The sequence below is a fragment of the Hemitrygon akajei genome, chromosome 10 (genome assembly GCF_048418815.1).
Source record: "Hemitrygon akajei chromosome 10, sHemAka1.3, whole genome shotgun sequence".
Classification (NCBI taxonomy): Eukaryota; Metazoa; Chordata; class Chondrichthyes; order Myliobatiformes; family Dasyatidae; genus Hemitrygon; species Hemitrygon akajei.
The window spans coordinates 136,386,012-136,408,267 of record NC_133133.1 but is presented as its reverse complement, the minus strand read 5'-3'; the positions used below and the strand labels follow the sequence as shown (position 1 = coordinate 136,408,267).

Sequence of the window (22,256 nt, the reverse complement as noted above, 5' to 3'; positions counted from 1 at the left end):
GAGGAACTCAGCAGGTCGGGCAGCATCCGTGGAAACAAGCAGTCAACGTTTTGGGCCGAGACCCTTCATCAGGACTGAAGAGGGAGGGGGCAGGGACCCTATAAAGAAGGTGGGGGGAGGGTGGGAAGGAGAAGGCTGGTAGGTGCCAGGAGAAAAACCAGTAAGGGGAAAGATCAAGGGGTGGGGGAGGGGAAGCGGGGAGCGAATAGGCAGGAGAGGTGAAGAAGGAATGTAAGGGGAAAGCACAATGGGTAGTAGATGAAGGCAGAATCATGAGGAAGGTGATAGGCAGCTGGAGGAGGAGGCAGAGTGAAACTGGGATGGGGGAAGGGAGGGGGAGGGAATTACTGGAAGTTGGAGAATTCAGTGTTCATGCCATGGGGCTGGAGACTACCCAGACAGTATATGAGATGTTGCTTCTCCAATCTGAGTTTGGCCTCATCATGGCAGTAGAGGAGGCCATGTATGGACACATCCAAATGGGAGTGTGAAGCAGAGTTGAAGTGGGTGGCAACCAGGAGATCCTGTCTGTTGTGGCGGACGGAGCGAAGGTGCTCGACGAAGAGGTCTCTCAATCTGCGTCGGGACTCGCCGATGTAGAGGAGGCTGCACCGGGAGCACCGGATGCAATAGATGACCCCAACAGACTCACAAGTGAAGTGTTGCCTCACCTGGAAGGACTGTTTGGGGCCCTGAATGGTGGTAAGAGAGGAGGTGTAGGGACAGGTGTAGCATTTACACTTGCAGGGATAAGTGCCAGGTGGGAGATCTGTGGGGAGGGACGTGTGGACCAAGCAGACACAGAGGGAACGATCCCTGCGGAAAGCGGAGAGGGGTAAAGAGGGAAAGATGTGCTTAGTGGTGGGGTCCTGTTGAAGGTGGTGGAAATTGCGGAGGATAATATGCTGGATCCAGAGGTTGGTGGGGTGGTAGGCAAGGACAAGGGGAACTCGGTCCCTGTTGTGGTGACAGGAGGATGGGGTGAGGGCCGAAGTGTGGGAAATGGAGGAGGGTGAGGGCATCATTGATGATGGCAGAAGGGAAATAATGATCCTTAAAGAAGGAGGACATTTGAGATGTCCTGGAATGGAAAGCCTCATCCTGAGAGCAGATGTGGTGGAGACGGAGGAACTGGGAATAGGGAATAGCATTTTTGCATTTGGCAGGATGGGAAGAGGTATAGTCGAGGTAGTTATGAGAGTCCTTGGGTTTATAGAAGATGTCACTGGACAGTCTGTCTCCAGAGATGGAGACTGAGAGATCGAGAAAGGGGAGAGAAGTTTCCGAGATGTACCAAGTGAATCTGAGGGCTGGGTGGAAGTTAGAGGCAAAGTCGATGAAATTGACGAGCTCAGCATGGGTGCAGGAAGCAGCATCAATGTAGTCGTCATTGTAGCGAAGGAAAAGTTGGGAAGCAGTACCAGTATAGATTTGGAGCATAGACTGTTCCACATAACCCGTGAAGAGGCAGGCATAGCTGGGGCCCATGCAAGTGCCCATAGCTACACTCCTAGTCTGAAGAAAGTGGGAAGAGCCGAAAGAAAAGTTATTAAGTGTGAGTACCAGTTCCGCCAACCGGAGGAGTGTGGTGGTGTTGGGGAACTGTTGAGGTCTATTGTCAAGAAAGTAGCAGAGGGCTTTGAGGCCTTCTTGTTGGGGAATGGAAGTGTATAAGGATTGGACATCCATAGTGAAAATGAAGCGGTCGGGACCAGGGAACTGGAAGTTATTGAAGAGGTGGAGGGCATGGGATGTATCCTGGATGTAGGTGGGGAAGGACTGAACTATGGGTGACAAAATGGAGTCCAGGTAGGCAGATACAAGTTTGGTGGGGCAGGAGCAGGCCAAAACTATGGGTCTACGAAACAGTCAGGCTTGAGCAAGTAAAACTGAGCAGTGCAGGGTGTGGAAATTATGAGTTTTTTGGCTGAGGATTGAACATAATAATAATAATCTGTCCTAAAGGAAAACTGTCCTAAGGAGAGACAATGTTGAAGGATAACTAAGGAGAGGGTAGGTCCACTGAAGAAATTTGTGCTTGGAGTCAGAGGAAGTGGCTGAGGTATCAAATGAGTACTTTGTGTCAGTATTTATGAAGGAGAATTGATTTGAAGGATAGTGAAAGCAGAGCAGGGCATGCTAATGTACTGGGACATATTGATATTGTGGAGGAGGTAATTCTGCTTTTTCTGAAGAGCATTCAGGTGGATCAGTCCCCACAGCCTAATAGCATATATAGCAGTGTATTGAAAGAAGTAAGTGAGGAGATTGCTGGGGCTTTGACAAAGTTCTTTGTGTCCACACTGGCAATAAGTAAGGTCCTAGAAGTCTGGAGAGTAGCAAATGCTGTGCCTTTTTTCAAGAAAGGAAATGGTATAATCCAGCTAATTATAGGCCAGCGAGCCTCAGGTCAATGGTAGGGAAGCTCCTGGATAGGTGACTGAGAGATAGGATTCATGCATATTTTGAAAGATATGATGGGTTTTGTGCAGGACAAGTCATGCCTTAAAAACATGACCAATGTTTTTGAAGAGATGACAAATTAGCTTCATGGGAACAAGGCAGTGGATGTTATCCATGTGAATTTTAATAATGCATTTAATAAGGCCCTTCATGGTAGGTTGATTTAGAAGATAAACATGCATGGCATCAAGGATCAATTGCAAGTTTAGATTCAGAACTGGCTTATTCATAGAAGAGATGTGACTAGAGGTCCGTGACTTATAGTGTTCTGTGAGGATTAGTGCTCGAACCTCTGTTGTTTGTGATATACATCAATGGTATATAGATGGGTGGATTAGCAGGTCTGCAGATAACACCAAGAATAGCAGAGCTGTAACTGGTGTGAAGTACTATCAAAGATAACATCAGAATATAGTTCTGTTACAGGTATGGCCAGACAGTGATAGATGGAGTTTACACCAAGCAAATGTGAGGCTTTGCACATTGTGAGGTCAAATGAAAAGAGAAGGTATATAGTTAATGGTAGACCCTTTAATAGCATTGAGGTACAGTGAATCTTGGGATCCATAAGACCATAAGACATGGGAGCAGAAGTAGGCCATTCAGCCCATCGAGTCTGCTCTGACATTCAATCATGGGCTGATCCAATTCTTCCAGTCATCCCCACTCCCCTGCCCTCTCCCCATACCCCTTGATACCCTGGCTAATCAAAAACCTATCTATCTCTACCTTAAATGCATCCAATGACTTGGCCTCCACAGCCACTCATGGCAACAAATTCCACAGATTTACCACCTTCTGACTAAAGTGATTACTCTGCATCTCTGTTTTAAATGGACGTCCTTCAATTCTGAAGTTGTGCCCTCTTGTCCTAGACTCCCCTACCATGAGAAATAACTTTGCCATATGTAATCTGTTTAGGCCTTTTAAAATTCAGAATGTTTCTGTGATTCCCCCCTCATTCTTCTGAACTCCATGGAATATAGCCCAAGAGTTGCCAGACGTTCCTCATATAGTAACCCTTTCATTCCTGGAATCATTCTCATGAATCTTCTCTGACCTTTCTCCAATGTCAGTATATCCTTTCTAAAATAAGGAGCCCAAAACTACACACAACACTCCAAGTATGGTCTCACGAGTGCCTTATAGAGCCTCAATATCACATCCCTGCTCTTATATTCTATACCTCTAGAAATGAATGTCAACATTGCAATTGCCTTCTGCATCATCGACTCAACCTGGATGTTAACCTTTAGAGTATCCTGCACAAGGACTCCCAAGTCCCTTTGCATCTCTGCAATTTGAATTCTTTCCCCATCTAAATTATAGTTTGCCCGTTCTTTCAGGAAAGTGCATGACCATACACTTTCCAACACTGTATTTCATTTGCCACTCCTTTGCCCATTTCCCTAAACAATCTAAGTCTCTGCAGGCTCTCTGTTCCCTCAACACTACCTGTTCCTTCCCCATATCTTTGTGCCATCAGCAAATTTAGCCACAAATCTATTAATCACATAGTCCAAATCATTGATATACATCATATGAAGCAGCAGTCCCAACACCGACCCCTGTGGAACTCCACTGGTAACCGGCAGCCAGCCAGAATAGGATCCCTCTATTCCCATTCTCTGTTTTCTGCCGCTCAGCCAATGCTCCATCCATCCAGGTCCAGAGTTCACTAAAAATGGCTACACAAGTGGATAAGGTGGTAAAGAAGAATTGGAGGGGGGAGTTTAGTACAAGCATAAGGAAGTCATGCTGCAGCTGTCAGACTTGTCAGACCACACTTGGAGTATTGCATTCAGTTCTGGTCATTCTATTTTAGTCAAAGATTTTGATCACTTTACATGATATGAGCTTTTTGTTCAATTTGTGTTCTTTCTTATAAAAATTGTGTATGAGATTTTTGTAAGTGCTACTTTTATGATACTATGTGGTTGGGATGCTGCTCTAAGTATCTGTGCGTACGTGTACTTATGCAGATGGCAATCAACTCAGCTATTTGCAGTTTGACTATCTGCCTGGACATCATCATCCTTTCTTCAACTCTTGCAGCAGCACCTTTATTTTTCCTGTCAGGCGATCAGCAGATTTGCTTTTGTTCTCTCTGAGATGAAATCTACACCCAGACCTACTAGGCTACAGATGTTTGCAATTATTCTTCAAGACTATCTCCGGTCATTTGTACTGAGAATCAACAACTCACTGCCACTTACGTGATCGTCACTAGCAGCTTTAAGTAGGAGACATAGAACAAACAAAGGCATTTTGAAGACAGAAACAAGGGAAGAATATGCAGTGTGATTAGTTCACTTTTATATGGAATATGGCATAATCTGATTCCCAATGCTGTTTATTTTGATGGTTTTAGCTTTGTACTGTGGTGAGCAGATGTTCTAGTTGTCAGTGATCATCAGAAGGTAAAATGTGGACATTTTGATGAATGATGTATCTTTGTTGCACATACTGGTATTATACTAAGATGAGCATTTCACAAATAGCCTGAATGGGAAGCTATCAACAAACTTGCTCCCTCTCTTCCTTTCCCTCCTCCTACTCTTCTCTTATTCCACACTATTTGCCATGAAGCTGAAAAAGCTTTAGATTGATTGATTACCCTCTAGCCCTCTGTAATGCTACTGCCCATTTTGGAAGTTTGTCATGTATGTCTTTTGCAAGAACCATAGGATATAGTATTATAGATTCTCTTAATTTATCAAAAAGTAAATTTACAGATATTTAATCATGAATGATGTGATAAATCAATACAATTATGAAATTGGGCTGCATATATTGTAACAGTTTTGAAGAGTGTAAGTGATTCCTCCATATGTTTCTGTTGCGTGTCGTCAATGCATGTAAATCTACATATATGCTTAAAATTATATAGAAATAAAAACTAGGAACTATTTATGTTCACATTTATCAATGAAGTTTTAGAACCTTCATTTATCTTAAAATTATTATGTATATGGTCCATAAAATAAAATCTTTGATTTGTTCTTAATGCTGACAGGCATATGTAACCTCACAGTGTTCAATATCATATAAGTCAATGCCTTTGGTGGTGATCAAGCTAGTAGAACAGTTGAACTATCACTATTTTTTTCTTGAAAATGTACATAACATGAAATGTGTTATGAAATTTAAGTATCACTATTATTTTAAAATTATTTTACAGATGATATAAATGACAAAGGAATTCTGGTGCTAAAGAGAACAATGGATTTTGGAAAAACGTATACAACACTTCTGACGAATGTTTATTCATTTGGCTTTGCTGGCCGTTTTCTCTTTGCATCTGTTGTCAATAACCAGGTAAAATGACTACATTTAAGGAATAGTACTTGGACATATTGTAAGATGCAACTAGAGGATTATACATCGTTCTGGTGAAGCTATAAATCTATCATCAAAGCTCCTTGTATGTTGTATAGAAGAAGGTATTGAGGCTGAGTGATTATTTTATAGGAATCAGATGTTTGAAACAGTTGCATAAATTACTCACCTCTGCCGTGACAAGGACCAGCTTATAGAAACAGAAGAGGCAATTTGCCAGGCATAAACGGATGTAATGTCAATGCACTCATTATCCAGAGGTTTAGATTTAGCTGTCCCATTAAATTTATTTGTGGGAACATTTTTATCCTGAATTCAAGCAATCATTTCCAGTCAACTTGTACTAAATTGCTTCCAGTCCAATAAAACTTGGACTTGGATCAACACACCAATCCTTTCCTTTTGGATGGCACCTTCATTCCTTACACTCCTGTGAAACACCTTAATAACACTGTACAAATAATTGTTGTCAACAATTTATGCATTCATTATATATTGAAACTTTATTTGAAAGTAATTGGCTGTACTTGAAATTCAATTATCCATCTGTAATTTGTCGACTTTCAAGGTCTCTTAATCACTAAATTGCTTACAATTGTTTCAAAAACTTGAATTTTCAAAATAATGGCAGTCTAAGTTTCAACTTAGAGCTGCCAGTTGAAGTTACATTTAGAAAATAAATTTCTTACCATTTACTGTTTCATGTACATCATTTGCTCTCAATGAGCTACATTACTTGTGATTGTCAAATGTTGCTTGTAGCTTAGAAAGATAATATGTGTAAGAAATTTGCATGAGTACATACAATTTATAAAAGAAAAAAAACTCTAAGCACATGGAATAACCAATTTTTATTTACAGACCCAGCCTCGATCGATCTATGTGTCTACTGATCAGGGTGATTCTTGGAATAAAGCTCAACTCCCTCCTGTCGGTCATGAACAGGTATATTCAAAGTAATCCCAAAAGCCCCTTCATCTGTTCCTGCTTGTAACATTTCTAACATTTTAAAGAATGATTTAAAGTTCAGCTTCAGGAAGTTCTTTCAGTTATCATCATTTGACAAAATCAGGTATTTTAGGTTATTGGGATAAATACGAGACAAATCCATCAACACAAGATTGTGCAGATACTGGAAATTTTGCACAACACACAGTAAATGCTGGAGGAACCCAGCAAGTCCAGCTGCGTCTATGGCAGGGAAGGAACAGTTGACATTTCAGGCCAAGTCCTGATGAAGGGTCTTGTTCCAAAATGTTGTGTGTTTATTCCCTTCCATAGATGGTCAGACTTGCTGAGTTTATCCAGTATTTTGTGTAAGTTCCACAAATCCATCAACAGTTGGTTTTAAATAATATTTTCTCAATCGGTCAAAAGGCACCTGCATGGTCAAGTCATTGACTACTGCAGTAGTTTCCAGCTGCAATGTATGAATCATTAAGAATTTGGGGCTGGTTTTTAGTTGCTGTTGGTAAAAATTGAAAATTTCAAACCATAATAGCACGTGACACTGAAAGAAAGGATTCAAACCAAATTGTCAACTATGATTTTCCCTCCATTGATGTTGACAAAACATCAATATGTGATATGATATATGTGATCACATACATGTGATATGTAGTGCTCCATATTCCAGCATCTGCAGTCTTTTCTGTCTCTATTCTAAAAAAAATTATATGGTAAAGGAAAAACTAAAAGATCAGTGTGATGGTGCTTTTATTTCAGCACTGTGCATCTGAAAAATCAATTAATTTTGGAGTGGAATGTGATCTTGACCAGTTTTGCTTTTAATTTCATGACCCTAGGCATTTCAAACATACTTGCTCTGTCAGTTGTGTATGTTGGAACTTCATTCCTGCCCAATAAACTTTTTTCAGCATCACTGTTGCTGAGAGAAGAGGACCTTTGCTGGATATTCTTAAGACGAGAAGTTATTTGTGCAGCATAGCTTTGGGCTAGGATTCCACAAAATCAAGTTCCATACTTATCTTTCACCTCCCCTCCCCTCACCTACCCTGCAGCCATCCTCATGGTGCCAGCCCTCTTCACAATATTCTCATCATTCTCATCTTCTTTCCCCTCCAACCAACACTCACATGCACACGCACACTCTGTCACACTCTCTCTCTCTCTCTCACTCTCCCTCACTCACTCACTCCCAGCATAATCAATAGATTAATTCATTAATCCATTCAATCCTCTTGTGGACTCTCTCTTCTCTCCAGAGTTCTAATTAGGTAAGGCTTAAAATGTACCAGTTCGGGCCTACCACCCCCTAATTAGCTAAGCTCCAATGTCCAACCATCCCCCATTCCAGACAAATTACACATCGACCTATACTCTACTTTGTCTGATCTTGCTTGCTGACACTCCCTACGTTATGTAGCTCCCTCTGAACTTGACATATTGTTACTATTACTTTGTAAAGTTACTAAAGTTGCACTCTCCCCCATCATTGCAAAGTGCTTTGAGAGACTGGTTCTATCACATCTGAAATCCTGTCTGCCCACTACCCTGGAGCCCCATCAATCTGCCTATAACACGAACAGGTCAACAGAGGATGCCATCTCCACAGCACTTCACACTGCCCCAACTCTTACGTCAGAATGCTGTTCATTGACTTTAGTTCGGCATTCAATACTGTGATCCCCTCCCAGCTGATCGCCAAACTTCGCCAGCTTGGTATCAGCTCATCCCTCTGCAATTGGACCTTGGACTTTCTGACTAACAGACTCCAATCTGTTAAGTTAGACAACCTCTCCTCCTCCACCCTCACCCTGAACACCGGCGTGCCTCAAGGCTGTGTGCTGAGCCCTCTTCTGTACTCCCTTTTCACCTATGACTGCGTTCCTGTACATGGTTCTAACTCCATAATCAAGTTCGCAGACTACACCACGGTGATTGGCCTGATCAGAGGGGATAACGAGACGGCCTACAGGGACGAGGTCCAGCACCTGGCCGCGTGGTGTGCCAACAACAACCTGGCCCTTAACACCCAGAAGTCCAAGGAGATCATTGTGGACTTCAGGCATGCTAGGAGCCACACTCACGTCCCCATCTACTTCAATGGAGCTGTAGTGGAGCGTGTAACAAGCTTCAAATTTCTTGGTGTCCACATTTCTGAGGATCTCACCTGGTCCCTGAACTCCTCCATCCTGATCAAAAAGGCACAACAGCGCCTTTATTTCCTGCAGAGCATCAAGAAAGCTCACCTCTGTCCCAGGATACTGATGGACTTTTACTGCTGTACCATTGAGAGCATACTCACCAATTGCATCTCAGTGTGGTATGGGAATTGTCCTGTATCGGACCGCAAAGCACTCCAGCGTGTGGTGAAAACTGCCCAGCGAGATCATCGGCACCCAATTGCCCACCATTGAGAACATCTACCATAAACACTGCCTGGGCAGGGTGAAAAGCATTATCAGGGATGATCTCACCCTAACCATGGACTTTTTACTCTCCTCCCATCCGGTAGGCACTACAGGAGCCTCCGCTCCTGCACCAGTAGGCACAGGAAGAGCTTCTTCCCTGAGGCTGTGACCCTGCTGAACCTCACATCACAGTGCTAAGTAGTATTGCACCCATATTGTACTGTCTCAGTACTTCTATATTTGTGTGCTGTAGCACTTACTTTTTATTCGCAGTTATTTTGTAAATAACACTATTCTTTGCATTTCTGGTTAGATGCTAACTGTATTTCATTTGGCTTTGTATCTGTACTCAGCACAATGATAATAAAGTTGAATCTAATCTAATCTAATAACTAGTGCTCCCAAGCAAAAAAAATATGACTAAGTGGAAGACTTCTTGAGAGCTGACTTAAGACCAATGGGCCTCCTTCTGCACATGAGTGTACTTACATTTGTTTAATTTCAGAAGCATGTGAGTTCTATCGGACAGCAGTTTCATGAAGGTCAAAGACTGATAATACATTTTTGAGGTTTTTGCAGATAGATTTTGTGTTAGTTAACAGTTACATCTATAGATAGGTATATTTTAAGAATAAATGCAGATCTATTTGAACATTTGAGATTGGCAAATGTGACATTGAACATCTAGCTGTTATATTAGAACACACATTAGAGCAATTCCTGGAGTAGATTATGGATCAAAGCTTATGCAGTTGTCTCTTGTCATTGTGTGCTTAGTATATATAATTGCTTCTTACGCTTTTAGAAATTCTTCCTCTCCCCAATTCATTTTTGAGACTCAAAAATATATTTTATTTCATTATTTCATTTACAATTATGCAAGTAGAAATTATGAAAATATTTCCTTTCCATCATTATGAACTTAATATTCACAAAATCTGAAACAACTCTGCAATTGAAAATAATTAATTTGGTTTGCCTTGATGATTAGGATATTAATTGTGAGGTTTAGTGAAGGTGCCTGGCCATGTTTGAAGCACCAATGCTGACACCTGTAAAGGGCCTCTGCCTGAAATGTTGACTGTTTATTCCTCTCCATAGATGCTGCCTGACTTGCTGAGTTCCTCCAGCATTTAGTATTGCTCAAGATATCTAGCATCTACAGAATCTTTTGTTCACTAATTTATCCACTCTCCCAGTGTTTTTAGTGGCATTTTCTACTCACTAGTGTCACCAGAATTAGAAGAAGAATAGCCCTTAACTCGGCAGTGGAGTTATCGGGGCACTGTCTTTTGATGGTGTTTCCGTAGCAAGCTATTCTTGTTTTCACGAGGCCAAATTGCTTGCTCGACGTCAACCCGACTTGGATTCGAACTCAGGAACCTTTGCTCTGGAGTCTGATATTATTGCGCCACCAAGCGGGGCAGTGTCACTAGAAGGCATAATGAATTTTGCACACTTCTGTAGATAGTTTAGTACTTTAAGACATCTCCAGCAGCTTCTATGTTCTACTTCTTCCAATTAATAAGGTTATGAACCACTGGGAATAAGATATAAATAGAGCCAGAAGAAAGTCATAAAATCCCTCAGTCATGCTCATTAAAAATCAGTTAGCCACATTTTTACAATATATCTGTGAAAAATTAGTAATGAATAATATTGCATCAGTTAGAAATGGATATATCCTATCACACCTATGTATTTCCATTCACGTAACTTAATTTAGAACAATACACTATAGAAACAGGCCTTTAGCCCACAATGTCTGTCCCGACAATGATGCTAATCCAAATTAATTCCATCTGCTGGCATATAGTCTGTGTCTCTCTATTCCCTGTTTACATGCCCCTTAAATATTACTATTTTATCTGCTTCCACCATGTGACCTGTCAGGTTATTCCAAGCACCTACCACTCTCTATGTAAAAAGAAAACCTTGCCTTGTTAAACCTACCCCTTCTCACCTTAAACCCTGTGCTCTCTAGCATATTACATTTCCCTCCAGGGAAAAGTATCTATCTACTTTAACTATGCTTCTGATAATCTTATATACTTCTTCCAAATTGCCTTTCAGTCTCCAGCACTCTAGAGAAAATATTCAACCTCTGCTAATCTAATACTCAGTAATCCAAGCAACATTCTGATTAACTTTTACTCCATCGTCTCTACATCCTTCCTGCAATGCAGCAACCAGACCTGACACAGTGCTCCAAATGTAGCCCAACCCAAGTTTTATACAACTGCAGCATGACTTTCCAACTTTTATACTCAAAACCCCAAATGATGAGAGCAAGCACGCCTTCTGTATCATCCTATCCACTTCTGTTGCCATTTTTAGGTTGCTATAGAATAGCACTACAAGATTTCTCTATATATCAGTGCTCCTACAGATCTGGCCATTTACTGTATACTTTTCTATTGCATTTGGTCTCACACTGGTTCAGATTAAGCCACGTTTTTCAACCCACATTTCCAGCTGGTTTATAGTCTACTGAAAAACATCCTCAGTATCCTTACTCCGTCAATTTTTCTGTCATCTGCAAACATCCAAATCATCCTATCATGAACAACAGAGATCCCCACACTGATATTTGCAGAAAAGCACCGTCACAGACCTCCAGCCAGAATTACACCCCTCCGTTATTACCAATGTTGATTCCAGTCTACCAGGTATCCTTCGATTTCAGGTTCCTTAATATTCTGGATACCTAAGAGTTCTTCGAAGCACAGTGTGCCAGGGATGGTGATTAGGTTTAGGGCTTTATCTCATGCTCCACTTGTATCCTTCCTTGTTCATCTTTTGGCTATTTTTAGTTGTTTTTTATATTCTGTGTGATCTTCTGAAGCTGTCTTTATGTAATTATATGATAGTGAATTGGGCCCAACTAATTTTCCTGTCTTGTGGGAATATATCTCATTGCCATAACCTGTGTAACACAGAAACAGGCATTTAGTCCATCAAGTCTTCAGACCCATCAAGCATCTCACACTAATCCTGGACCATCTCAGTCTTTCAGATATTTTGGGTAGTTATTTTTATCCTCTATAGAGAATAGTATTGCAAAATGCTTCTTCTTTTCTTCTGTCAATTCCCAATTTCTATTATTAGTTTCCAAGGTTAATTCCCTTATATAATGCAAGTTCACTCTGTCAGATTTTCTTTTCAAAATTTTGACACTAATTGTTACTATCTTTTTTATATATTCAGTTATTCCTTCCTAGTTCCACTCATACTTTGAATTTTCTGACATACTATCATCCATCTTCATGCAATTATGCACTTTTTCTTTTAAGTATGACACTATCTTTAACTGTTTTTTATTAGTTAACCTCTTGGAATTTGGAGTGAGTTTTCCTCTTGGAATTTTTCTTCCTCATATAAATCTGAAAGGTCAATTTAAACATTTGCCTCTGTTGACCAATCCCTTCAGCTCAATGGCCTGTCCACTCTGTCTAGCTCAGTTTTCATAACCCCTTTTCCCTCCTTCAGGATGTATGTAAAATTCAATCATAGTTTAACTGCAGCAACTATTCTTTCCATAATATTAGGTCTAATGTTTACAGTTCACTTGTGGATTTTTAAAAAAACAATTGTGAAAGCATTTCAGCTAGGGTTGCTTTTTAGTCTAAATTCTCCATGATCATCACTCTAAATCTTTGGTCCATCATTTCTGACCCCTTTGGTAAAATTTATTTCTATTTGCTTAGCTAGACTTCTCACAATTTATACCTCACAATTAAGTCTCTGCTTAGCCTCCTGTGTTCCAAACAAAAAATGTTTGTATCCAATTTTTCCCACATTGTTTCAGTTCTGACAGTTGTGATCAATATTCTCTGAAACATTTCAATTACGCCTTTCTTGTAAAGTAGTAAGGAGAATTGTATGTAGTGCTCAAGCAGTAGCCTAACTGGTGTTGTATACATAACCTGCCTGATCTGGTATTCAATGAATTCACTCATAAAGGAAGGACCTCATTATTTTTCAGTTACTTTACTAACCTTTATAGCCCTTACATATAAGTGGGGTTGCACGTTGAGGTCCCTTTGTTTCTCTATGCTTTTCAATGTCATGTTAGTTATTATACATTTCTTTACTTTATTGCACCTCCCCAAATGCATTACTCATCCTTCTTTGCATTAAGCCTCATCCTATTTTTCTACCCAACTGTATTCTTTTAGATTTCAGACTTAGCAGTGTGGAAGAACAGAGGGATCTTGGCGTCGAAGTCCATTCATTCCTCAAAGTTTCCACACAAGTTAGTAGGGTTGCTGAGGAGGTGTATGGTCTCTTGGTCTTCATTAGTTGGCGGATAGAGTTCAAGAGCCATGAGATAATATTGGACTCTATAAAACACTGGTTAGACCACACTTGGAGGATTGTATTCAATTCTGGTCACATCATTACAGGAAGGATATGGAAGCTTTAAAGAGGGTACAGAAGAGATTTACCCAGATGCTGCCTGGATTAGAGAACATATCATATGAAGAAAAGTTGAATAAGCTAGAGCTTTTCTCTTTGAAGTGATGGAGGATGAGAGGTAACTTGATAGAGGTGTAGAAGACTATGAGAGGCATATATAGAGTAGACAGCCTGTGGCTTTTCTCTAGGGTAGCAATGGCCAATACCAGAGGACATCCAGTTAAGTGAAGGAACATTTAGGGAGATATCAGAGGTAGGTTTTTTTACACAGAGAGTGGTGGGTGCTGGAGTTGTTGGTAGAGGTGGATACAACAATAGGGACATTTAAGAGACTCTTGGATGTAAGGAAAATGGAGGGCTATGGGCTGTATAGGAGCTAATGGTTACATTAATCAGGAGTAGGTTTATTATAGATCAGCACAATATTGTGGGTCGAAGGCTCTGTACTGTGCTATACTATTCCATGTTCAATGTTCAATCCAATGATATGATAGAGCTGAAAAAAGCAATTTATAGAAATTTAAAAAGAAAAATGTGCTTTGTGCTCACTGGTTCTACAAGAAAAATAGTAATTTAACATTTGGATGAATGACTGGACCAGGTCAAAGATCTGATATGCACCCAAAATGTGAGCCTTTATTTTAGCTTTTGATTACCCTTACATAGGTATTCCAGTATTTTGTATTTTTATCAAGTAACTTTTAACTTTACACCTCCAGCCCAACCACAAAATATTTTGTTGTGTTTGCAACAATTAAACTGGTAAGATCTTCCTTTATGTGCTGATTAAACTAGAGAATGTGGTGGTATGTATACATGTGTAGATATTTCATCTATGGATATGTGCTTGGAGAGCTGTAAGTAGTCATTCTTGGCAATGTGAATAACATTATGTAGATGCTCTCTTACAGTTTTACTCAATACTTGCAGCAGATAATGACATGATCTTCATACATGTGGATGAACCAGGCAGTAAGTAGTACCTCTGCATCTTTTTTAAGTAAACTTAAGGAAGTGAAGATAAATTTACATTTAATCAATCATTCAATGTGTGAGTGTGGTCTGCATTTATTCAGAATATGTTTCATTATTTATGAAATGTCTGCTTCACTGGCAAGATTAGACACACTTTTAAACTGGTCCACTGATTAGGAACCTCGTAGAAGTGGAGCAGGGTAGTTTGTGACTAGGAATGGAAATTACAAATAGTGGGCCCTTGTTCTTCTCTAGGGTAAGAGTTTTACTGCTACTTGTACTTCTTTCAAATATGATTTTACTACAAAACTGTGTGTGATTGAGCCTATGATTTGTATTTTGCTGGTGTGCTTTTGGGCCGATTGAATGATCTGATGCTTTGCTATCCCCAAGGGGGTTCAGCAGGCATCATACTCAAGACATTTTTGGAAGAAGAGGCCCATCTGACCCAATATTATGACTTTTTTATATGCTAAAGATCAACAGTAACAGCATAACAATTCTATAGCTACAGTGCATCCTCAAGGCTCCTTTGAATTACGTATAAGTTTCAAACACCTCCAACACTCCAGACACCCAAAGGCTACACCTACACTACACCAGATAAATGCGTAACTGAAGCTTTTTCTCTTCGTTTTTACCCTTCGTCCACACTCAAACTGCGTTTTCGTCCCCTGAAACCAGAGCTTTTCAGAAACTGAAGAGTGTATTTTTGAAAATGCTGGATTAGCTGGATCAGTGTGGACGGGGTAACCGGAGACTTCTGAAAACGCTGTCAGACGGCAACGCGCTATTTCATTGTTTTCTTTAGAAATGTACTCACCAAATACTTTGACCCATAACTTACTGAATAAATAAGTATACTCACTTTGCCCTGTTTTCTGTCCTTGCTCATATGAAGGTGGTTTACCTATTTATGCAAGTACTTCTCTGACAATAGATGCGTAACAGCCTAATGTAACATTGTATGGAAATACAAGATAACACTGATGCAGACGTTTTATACATTTAACAAGGTGCTTTGTTAATGCAACAAGAGTTAGTCAGTTTTTCAATGTTCGTCGTCAGCCGGGTCAATCTGTCCGTGAACTCCCTGTCAGTTGCCTCCGTATGCTCCAGTATTTGTTTTTTTTTTACTTTTAAGTTCTCCTGCACGAAAGCCAACAGCTGTCCATCGTTTTTCTAGTCTGTAACTACACAAACGCGCACTTTTATGGTGAGATTCAACACCACACATGTTGCTTGTTTTCGGTAGATGTATCCTGTGCATGAGCGGGAGGAGGAAATTCGCCAAAATCACCCTTTAAATGTGGATAGAGATATTTTTTAAAATGCATAATGTGGACGCCTGTCGTTTTTACGTGAAACCGTCGTTTTCAAAATTATCCAGTCTACTGTGGACGTAGCCAAAATGAGTGTTAATCCCCCTAGTCTCTAGCTGCATGCATGCATATGCAGGCATATCAGCCTCAGTCTGCAGCTTCAGGAAGACCATTGTTTAGAGCTGGATTTTAAATTCAATCTGTAATCCACATTAAAATCTGAAGACTGGTTGCTGTTTAAATTAATATTCGCTATATACAGTACCCCAACTCTAGAACACGCCCTAACAATTACCTTCCTCCAATTTGGTGCTTTTAGCTTTCAGTTATGACACATTATCCCTCACTATTCACACATATTGTGCGTCCTTGGATCTGTCCACCTTCTACTTGTGCCATTTGCAGCATTTGTGCTGACCTTTCCCCCTACTGATTTCTAATAATTCACCATCATCCATCTGACTTGAACATTAACCATCTATCAGACCTGACTCTCTCTACCAATTCTGTCTCTAGATATATATCATCAACCATTTCCTCAGCTCCTTGCCTCGCACAATCTTCTTGTTTTCATCTCTCTGGTTGCCTAACTTAATTAACAATTCCTCCATACTCGCCACAATAGCAGAGTGTTCGTACAAAGGATATATTCTACCATGCAACATTTGTTGGGCCTCATGTGCAGTAAGTTGATGTAAGAGTAGCAAAGATATAAATTTGATTTAAAGCAATGGTGATGGGTAATGCACTCATGCTCCCTGACTCGACCCAGGTGCGTTGAGCTTCTTGGACGTTACTGGAACTGCAGTCAGTCAGGCAGAACTGGACTGGAAATGAAGCTTGTTGTTGAGATTATAGAAACACATACAGAAATGACTGGAAATGCATCACACCTCCACTTGGAAACATTCCATTCAACTACCACACAAACAGTTCTGATAGAAGATCATCTCCAGAAAAAAAAAGCTCTGTAAAGGAATTCACAGAAGTGGAGGTTCCTCATAGCAATTAGCCCATCGCTTTACAGAACCAGTCACCGATCACTGAATGGAGTTCTGTTCCCACCTCTGTCTGTAAGGAGCTTTTTACAAACTCCAAGGGTTTCTTCCGGGTGCTCTGGTTTCCTCCAACATTCCAAAGACATACGGTTAGGATTACTGAGTTGTTGGCGTGCTACGTAGGTGCCAGAAGTGCGGCGGCTTGCCTGCGCAATGCTCACTGATTTGATGCAAAGGACAGACCACTCCCTCTCCGACATGTCTGTCCATGGCCTCCTCTACCGTCAAGATGAGGCCACACGCAGGTCGATGGAGCAATACCTTATCTCCCGCCTAGGTAGCCTCCTACCTGCCGGCATGAACATCCAACTCACAGACCTCCATTGATACCCCTGCCCCCCCTTACCCCCATCCCTATCTATTATTTTAGTCTGGTTTTCATTCTTTCTCTTTTTCCCCCCCTCACTATTATCTCCCACCCAGCTCTACCTTTCTTTCTCTTTTATTTCCCATAATTCTCCACCTTCCCCCAGCCCATTTCCCTCCAGCCTATCACTTCCTAGCTCTCTACTTTATCCCTCCCCCCACTTCTTATCCTCCCTCGACCATCCCATGTTACTTCACTCCTGATGAAGGGTTTCGGCCCGAAACGTCGTCACTACCTCCTCCCATAGATGCTGTCTGGCCTGCTGAGTTCTGCCAGCATTTTGTGTTTTTATGACACTTATCACTGCATGTTTTGTTGTTTCAATGTACACATGATCAATTAAGTTAATCTTATCATTTACCTTAGAACCACATAACACTGAAAGAACAGTGTTACACTTTGAAAGGTAGTCCATAGATGCTGTCTTACCTCACGTGCATCTCCAGTAATTTTGTATGCATTTCTATAATCTCAGCAACAAACTTCATTTCCAGTCCAATTCTGCCTGAGTGACTGCAGTTCCAATAATGTCCATGAAGCTCATCACGCCTGGGTTGAATCAGGGAGCACGAGTGAATTCCAAGCATTACCCACTGCCATGGCCTTTAAATCAAATGTGTGCCTTTGCCACTCTTGAATCAACCTACTCCAGATGACAAAAGCACATTTTATTTTGATATTCCTGCTAACTGCCTCTGTAAAAAAAAAATACAAATGCAGTAAAGTTTAGCTAATAGTTAATAACACACACCTGTATAACAATTGCTCAGTGTGCACAGGCAAAGATTAAATTTTTTTGTGTCTTTTACCATCTGCTTTCTGAAGCGGCAAAATTCAAATAGCATGATTAAGTGGACTGCTTGTTAGAGAAACAAAAGTATTGAAACAAATGATTTTGTATAGAAAACAGGGTTCTTCAATTTTCATTTGAATACAGTATAGTTTAGTATACCATAATCATCAAATAATCATCCCCATCTCCTCTTCCAACTTCCTCTTCACGTTGGTCATTTTAGCTGATAGGCTGAGGTGGCACTTCTGGTGATGATCTGAGCAAGATCCGAATGGCAGCAGTTTTAAGGAGGTCCTGCATTGGCAGTAGCCAAAAAGGCTATTGCAGTTACTTGGAAATCGGATACATATTTAAGTATAGATCGTTGGAAGAAAGAAATTTATGGCTGTATTCCACTTGAAAAAATTACTTATAATTTAAGAGATAAATATGAAACATTTTTGAAAATTTGGCGCCCTTATTTACAAAAGATAGGATTAAATATATAGGTGCTCCGAAGATGAAATAATTGGTTATTTGGGGAAAGAAATAAATACATATCTACTAAAGTTATTACGAACTCCATGGAGCATGTGGGGATCTTCCAATATCCAGGCATTCTTTCTTTTTTTTCTTCCTTTCTTTCTTCTTTTTTTTACTATAGGGATGTTAGGGGGGAGGGGTTAAGGGGAGGGGGGGTGGGTAATATACATTTTTTTTTCATACACTTTTATTCTGTAATTACTTGAAAACACAATAAAAAAAGTTTTTAAAAAAAGAGGTCCTGTTAGTTGTACAGTCTTTTGGTTTCAAATAGAGTATTTTACACTAGATTGTTTTACATATTGCTTAATATTTCTTTTAGATAATGGGTTTGGTACAATTTATACTTCTGATGATCGAGGACTTCTTTTCTCCAAGTCCCTGGAACGTCACTTGTTTTCTGACACGAGTGGTACAACAGATTTCACAAACGTGACATCACTTCGTGGAGTCTACATCACAAACGTACTTGATGAAGGTAATAAAATAACTACCTGTCTGAACATCAAAATAAAGTTTGTTTTTTTATACTTTTTGAATCAATCTCTTTTGATTCAAAACAATTGACTTCTTTATCGATCTGTCTTTATGTCTGTATTTTTGTAAAATTATTCTGAAGCTCATTTCAAAGCTTCAGAGTAATTCTACAAAATTCTAACATTGCAATAAAATCATAGATGTGTCAGATTTGAGCTAAATATTTAACAGTTCATGCATACAATGCATTTCTCAGGTTACCAATGAAAATAGGTTTGCTTTCATGTAGCACCTTTCAGGAAATAGTGATATGGGCCCTGTGATAGGAGAGCAAAGCCAACAATGACAATGTAATTTTGACCAGATAATCTGTTCTTTGTTTACTTGGTGGCGTAAATTGTATGGTAAATTTTGACTGTGGAAAATAGGGAGAACTTTCCTGCTTAGGTAATTTTATACCACCTAAAAGGACAAGGATTGTCTTGGTTTAATGACTCTGGAAAAATTGTGCACCTGTTTACAGAAACCTCTCAAAATGCTTGTCATTGAAGTGTTGTCAGATGATGTTCAAGTTTCTGAGTGAGACTTAAGTTTGCAACCTCTGACTTGCAGCCAAAAGTGACTTGCTGGCATGAAAATAAGATTGTAGCCATCTTTATCTTAATTCCTTTCCAATTTATTTGTGCCAGTCTGAAATTGATCATTTAGATTTTGTGTAATACAACAAGCCTTTGTATCTCAGTGACTCCCTGATCATGCCCAAGTAACTACGATATACGAAATATATGACATCCCCAGAATAGTCTATCTTCTTGGTGTCCAGACATATCCTTTCTAGTCTTTCCATCGTATGAATTGGACAGATCCAAAACCCCTTATGGATTTCTTGAATACCATAGCAACCTTTTCACTCTTCATCCTTTGAGACCTAAATTTGAATTCACTGTAAGATCTCAGTGTTCCAACATTTTATATCTCAACGCAGACACCTAATTTTTCCTCTTACTCTCAGTCTCGTCCTATTCAAGCTACTCCCTCAATTGTCCTCTCCACTTTACCTATCATCCCATTGCAGAGACACTGGAGACAATTCAAAAACTAAAGCAACAGAGGAAATGGGAGAGCAATGAAGAGGGACAGAAGCACTTGAGAAAGTGCTGAATGGTCACACATGGACATGCTCCAGAGACGTACATGCTGGGGAGAGTACAAAACAGAGAAGGAAATCATCAACAATGCAATTTAGAAAATAAAACTAGGCATTTATGTAGCAGCTTACATTATATGATGCTTCACATCCAAAGAATTCCTTTGAAGAGCAAATGCAGCAACTAACATATCTAACCGATAAAACACAAACATTCTGCAGATGCCGGAAATCTGAAATAAAAGTAGAAAATACCGGGAAAATGCTCCAGGTTAAGTGGCATCTGTGGAAAGAGATACAGAGTTAACTTTGAAAGGTTTTGAACCTGAGTCACTCAGTCTGCTGAGTTTTCAGTTTTTGGATACAGCGAAGTTCACAAAGAATAAGTTAAACATGTAATAATACAAAAAGAATCAAATAACAGTACCATTTTTATGAGACAGCATCCAAGATCCAATTAAATATAAAAAGAAGAAAATGCGCAAGAAATTCATTATCATTCATGTTTTCAATAAAGCAGATGGCATGCATGTGCACATACCAAAGCAGGGATTTGCAATAAAAACACAGCTTTTTTGGGAGGGGGTCATGGTGTCAGGCTCATTTGTGAAGTGAGAAACAGTTATTGTTTCAGGTTGAAAGCTCTTCTTCAGAACTCATTCCTATTTCTACACCACATTGCCACCATTTGTAAATATTGGGATCTCATCGCTGATGTATTTTTGTCATTCTACGATAGCACACTCTTTCAACTCAAGAGCAATTTCGAAAGGGAATCTACTGATGTTTAATCACCTATCTCTCAATACACTTGTAGATAATAATATTCGATCAGTAATTACATATGACAACGGAGGAGAGTGGAAACCTTTGAAAAAGCCAGATAACAGTCAATGTGATGCAACATCCAAGAATCCACATATGGTTAGTAAAACTACTTACTTTCAGAAAGAGTACTTTCTCCTCTGACTTCACTGGTTTTTAAGTAATCTTTGTTTGCTTTAATAGAACAGGCAAGGGACAGGGCTGTATTTGAGTTGATCTCCTCTACTAATTGGGGCAAGTCAAATCGGGACATATGGCATCCAATGCTCAGTCATCAATGACACAACTATTTAAAGCAAAAGTCTGCCAAAGCAGGCACAACCTGATGCAGGAATTCCAACTCAATTCAGCAAACGCCAAGTTCTGTCCTTGTTTACTCACAGTGCCTAAAGTGCACTAAACTTCAACTTGAATTTCTTGAACCAATTTGTCTCGACAAAGTTGCTACATTTTATTGTACATTAATATCAGGACTATGTACTGTGTATATACATGGCTTGCCCACCAGAGCAACTCCCAGAGAGCCCTTCACTTAGTGAACAAACGACACAGTACTTTGGGGCTAGATGAAACTGTATCATCAAGGGTCAGATGTTCTGCAACACATGATATAGACATTGTGCATGACCTTTTGTCCATAAAAAATACTGTTCTGCTTTCTGCTGAGAAATTTGAATGTGTTTCTCATTCCCTTTCATTGCTATGTATTTGAATATGAGTTATTCCCAGACGGGAATACAGTTTCTGTGTCACGTCACTCCACCCAAGTAGTTTAATTAGACACTCCCAGATGCAGATGATATCTACACTGTTGATGTGATTTCTATGTCAGACATACTTGGAAGTACATCATACACCATAAAGTGTTCCTCAAGAGGACCAGTAAGGAAATGAAGTGCCATTGTTCACTTTGCAGCTGCGAACTCTTAGACCATTAGTAGTAATCCCTATGCATGCCCCAACTCAGAGTTGGAAACTCTAATTCAGCAAATTCTCTCATATATAAAAGTACTTTTCCCCACCTGCTTTCCTCAGTGCCGACCCCACAACTGCTGATCTTGCTCCCTACTCCCCAAGCATCCCCTGAAATCAATTCTTCCCCAACGCAATATTTCCTGTCTTTCTCCGTTTTTCTCCTCACAGCTCACAATCTGAGTCTCCTGACACTATCAATA

At 40.0% G+C, this 22,256-nt stretch overlaps 1 protein-coding gene across 1 annotated transcript in view; it reads left to right on the top strand.

The window, feature by feature from the left end:
• LOC140734706 (sortilin-like) overlaps positions 1-22,256 on the top strand; it is a 136,139-nt gene that overhangs the window by 76,980 nt on the left and 36,903 nt on the right. Inside the window, exons 8-12 of the mRNA XM_073059042.1 lie at positions 5,645-5,781; positions 6,664-6,747; positions 14,507-14,567; positions 18,955-19,110; positions 21,074-21,180. Of these exons, the coding sequence (XP_072915143.1) occupies positions 5,645-5,781; positions 6,664-6,747; positions 14,507-14,567; positions 18,955-19,110; positions 21,074-21,180 (545 nt within the window). The remainder of the gene's footprint in view (positions 1-5,644; positions 5,782-6,663; positions 6,748-14,506; positions 14,568-18,954; positions 19,111-21,073; positions 21,181-22,256) is intronic.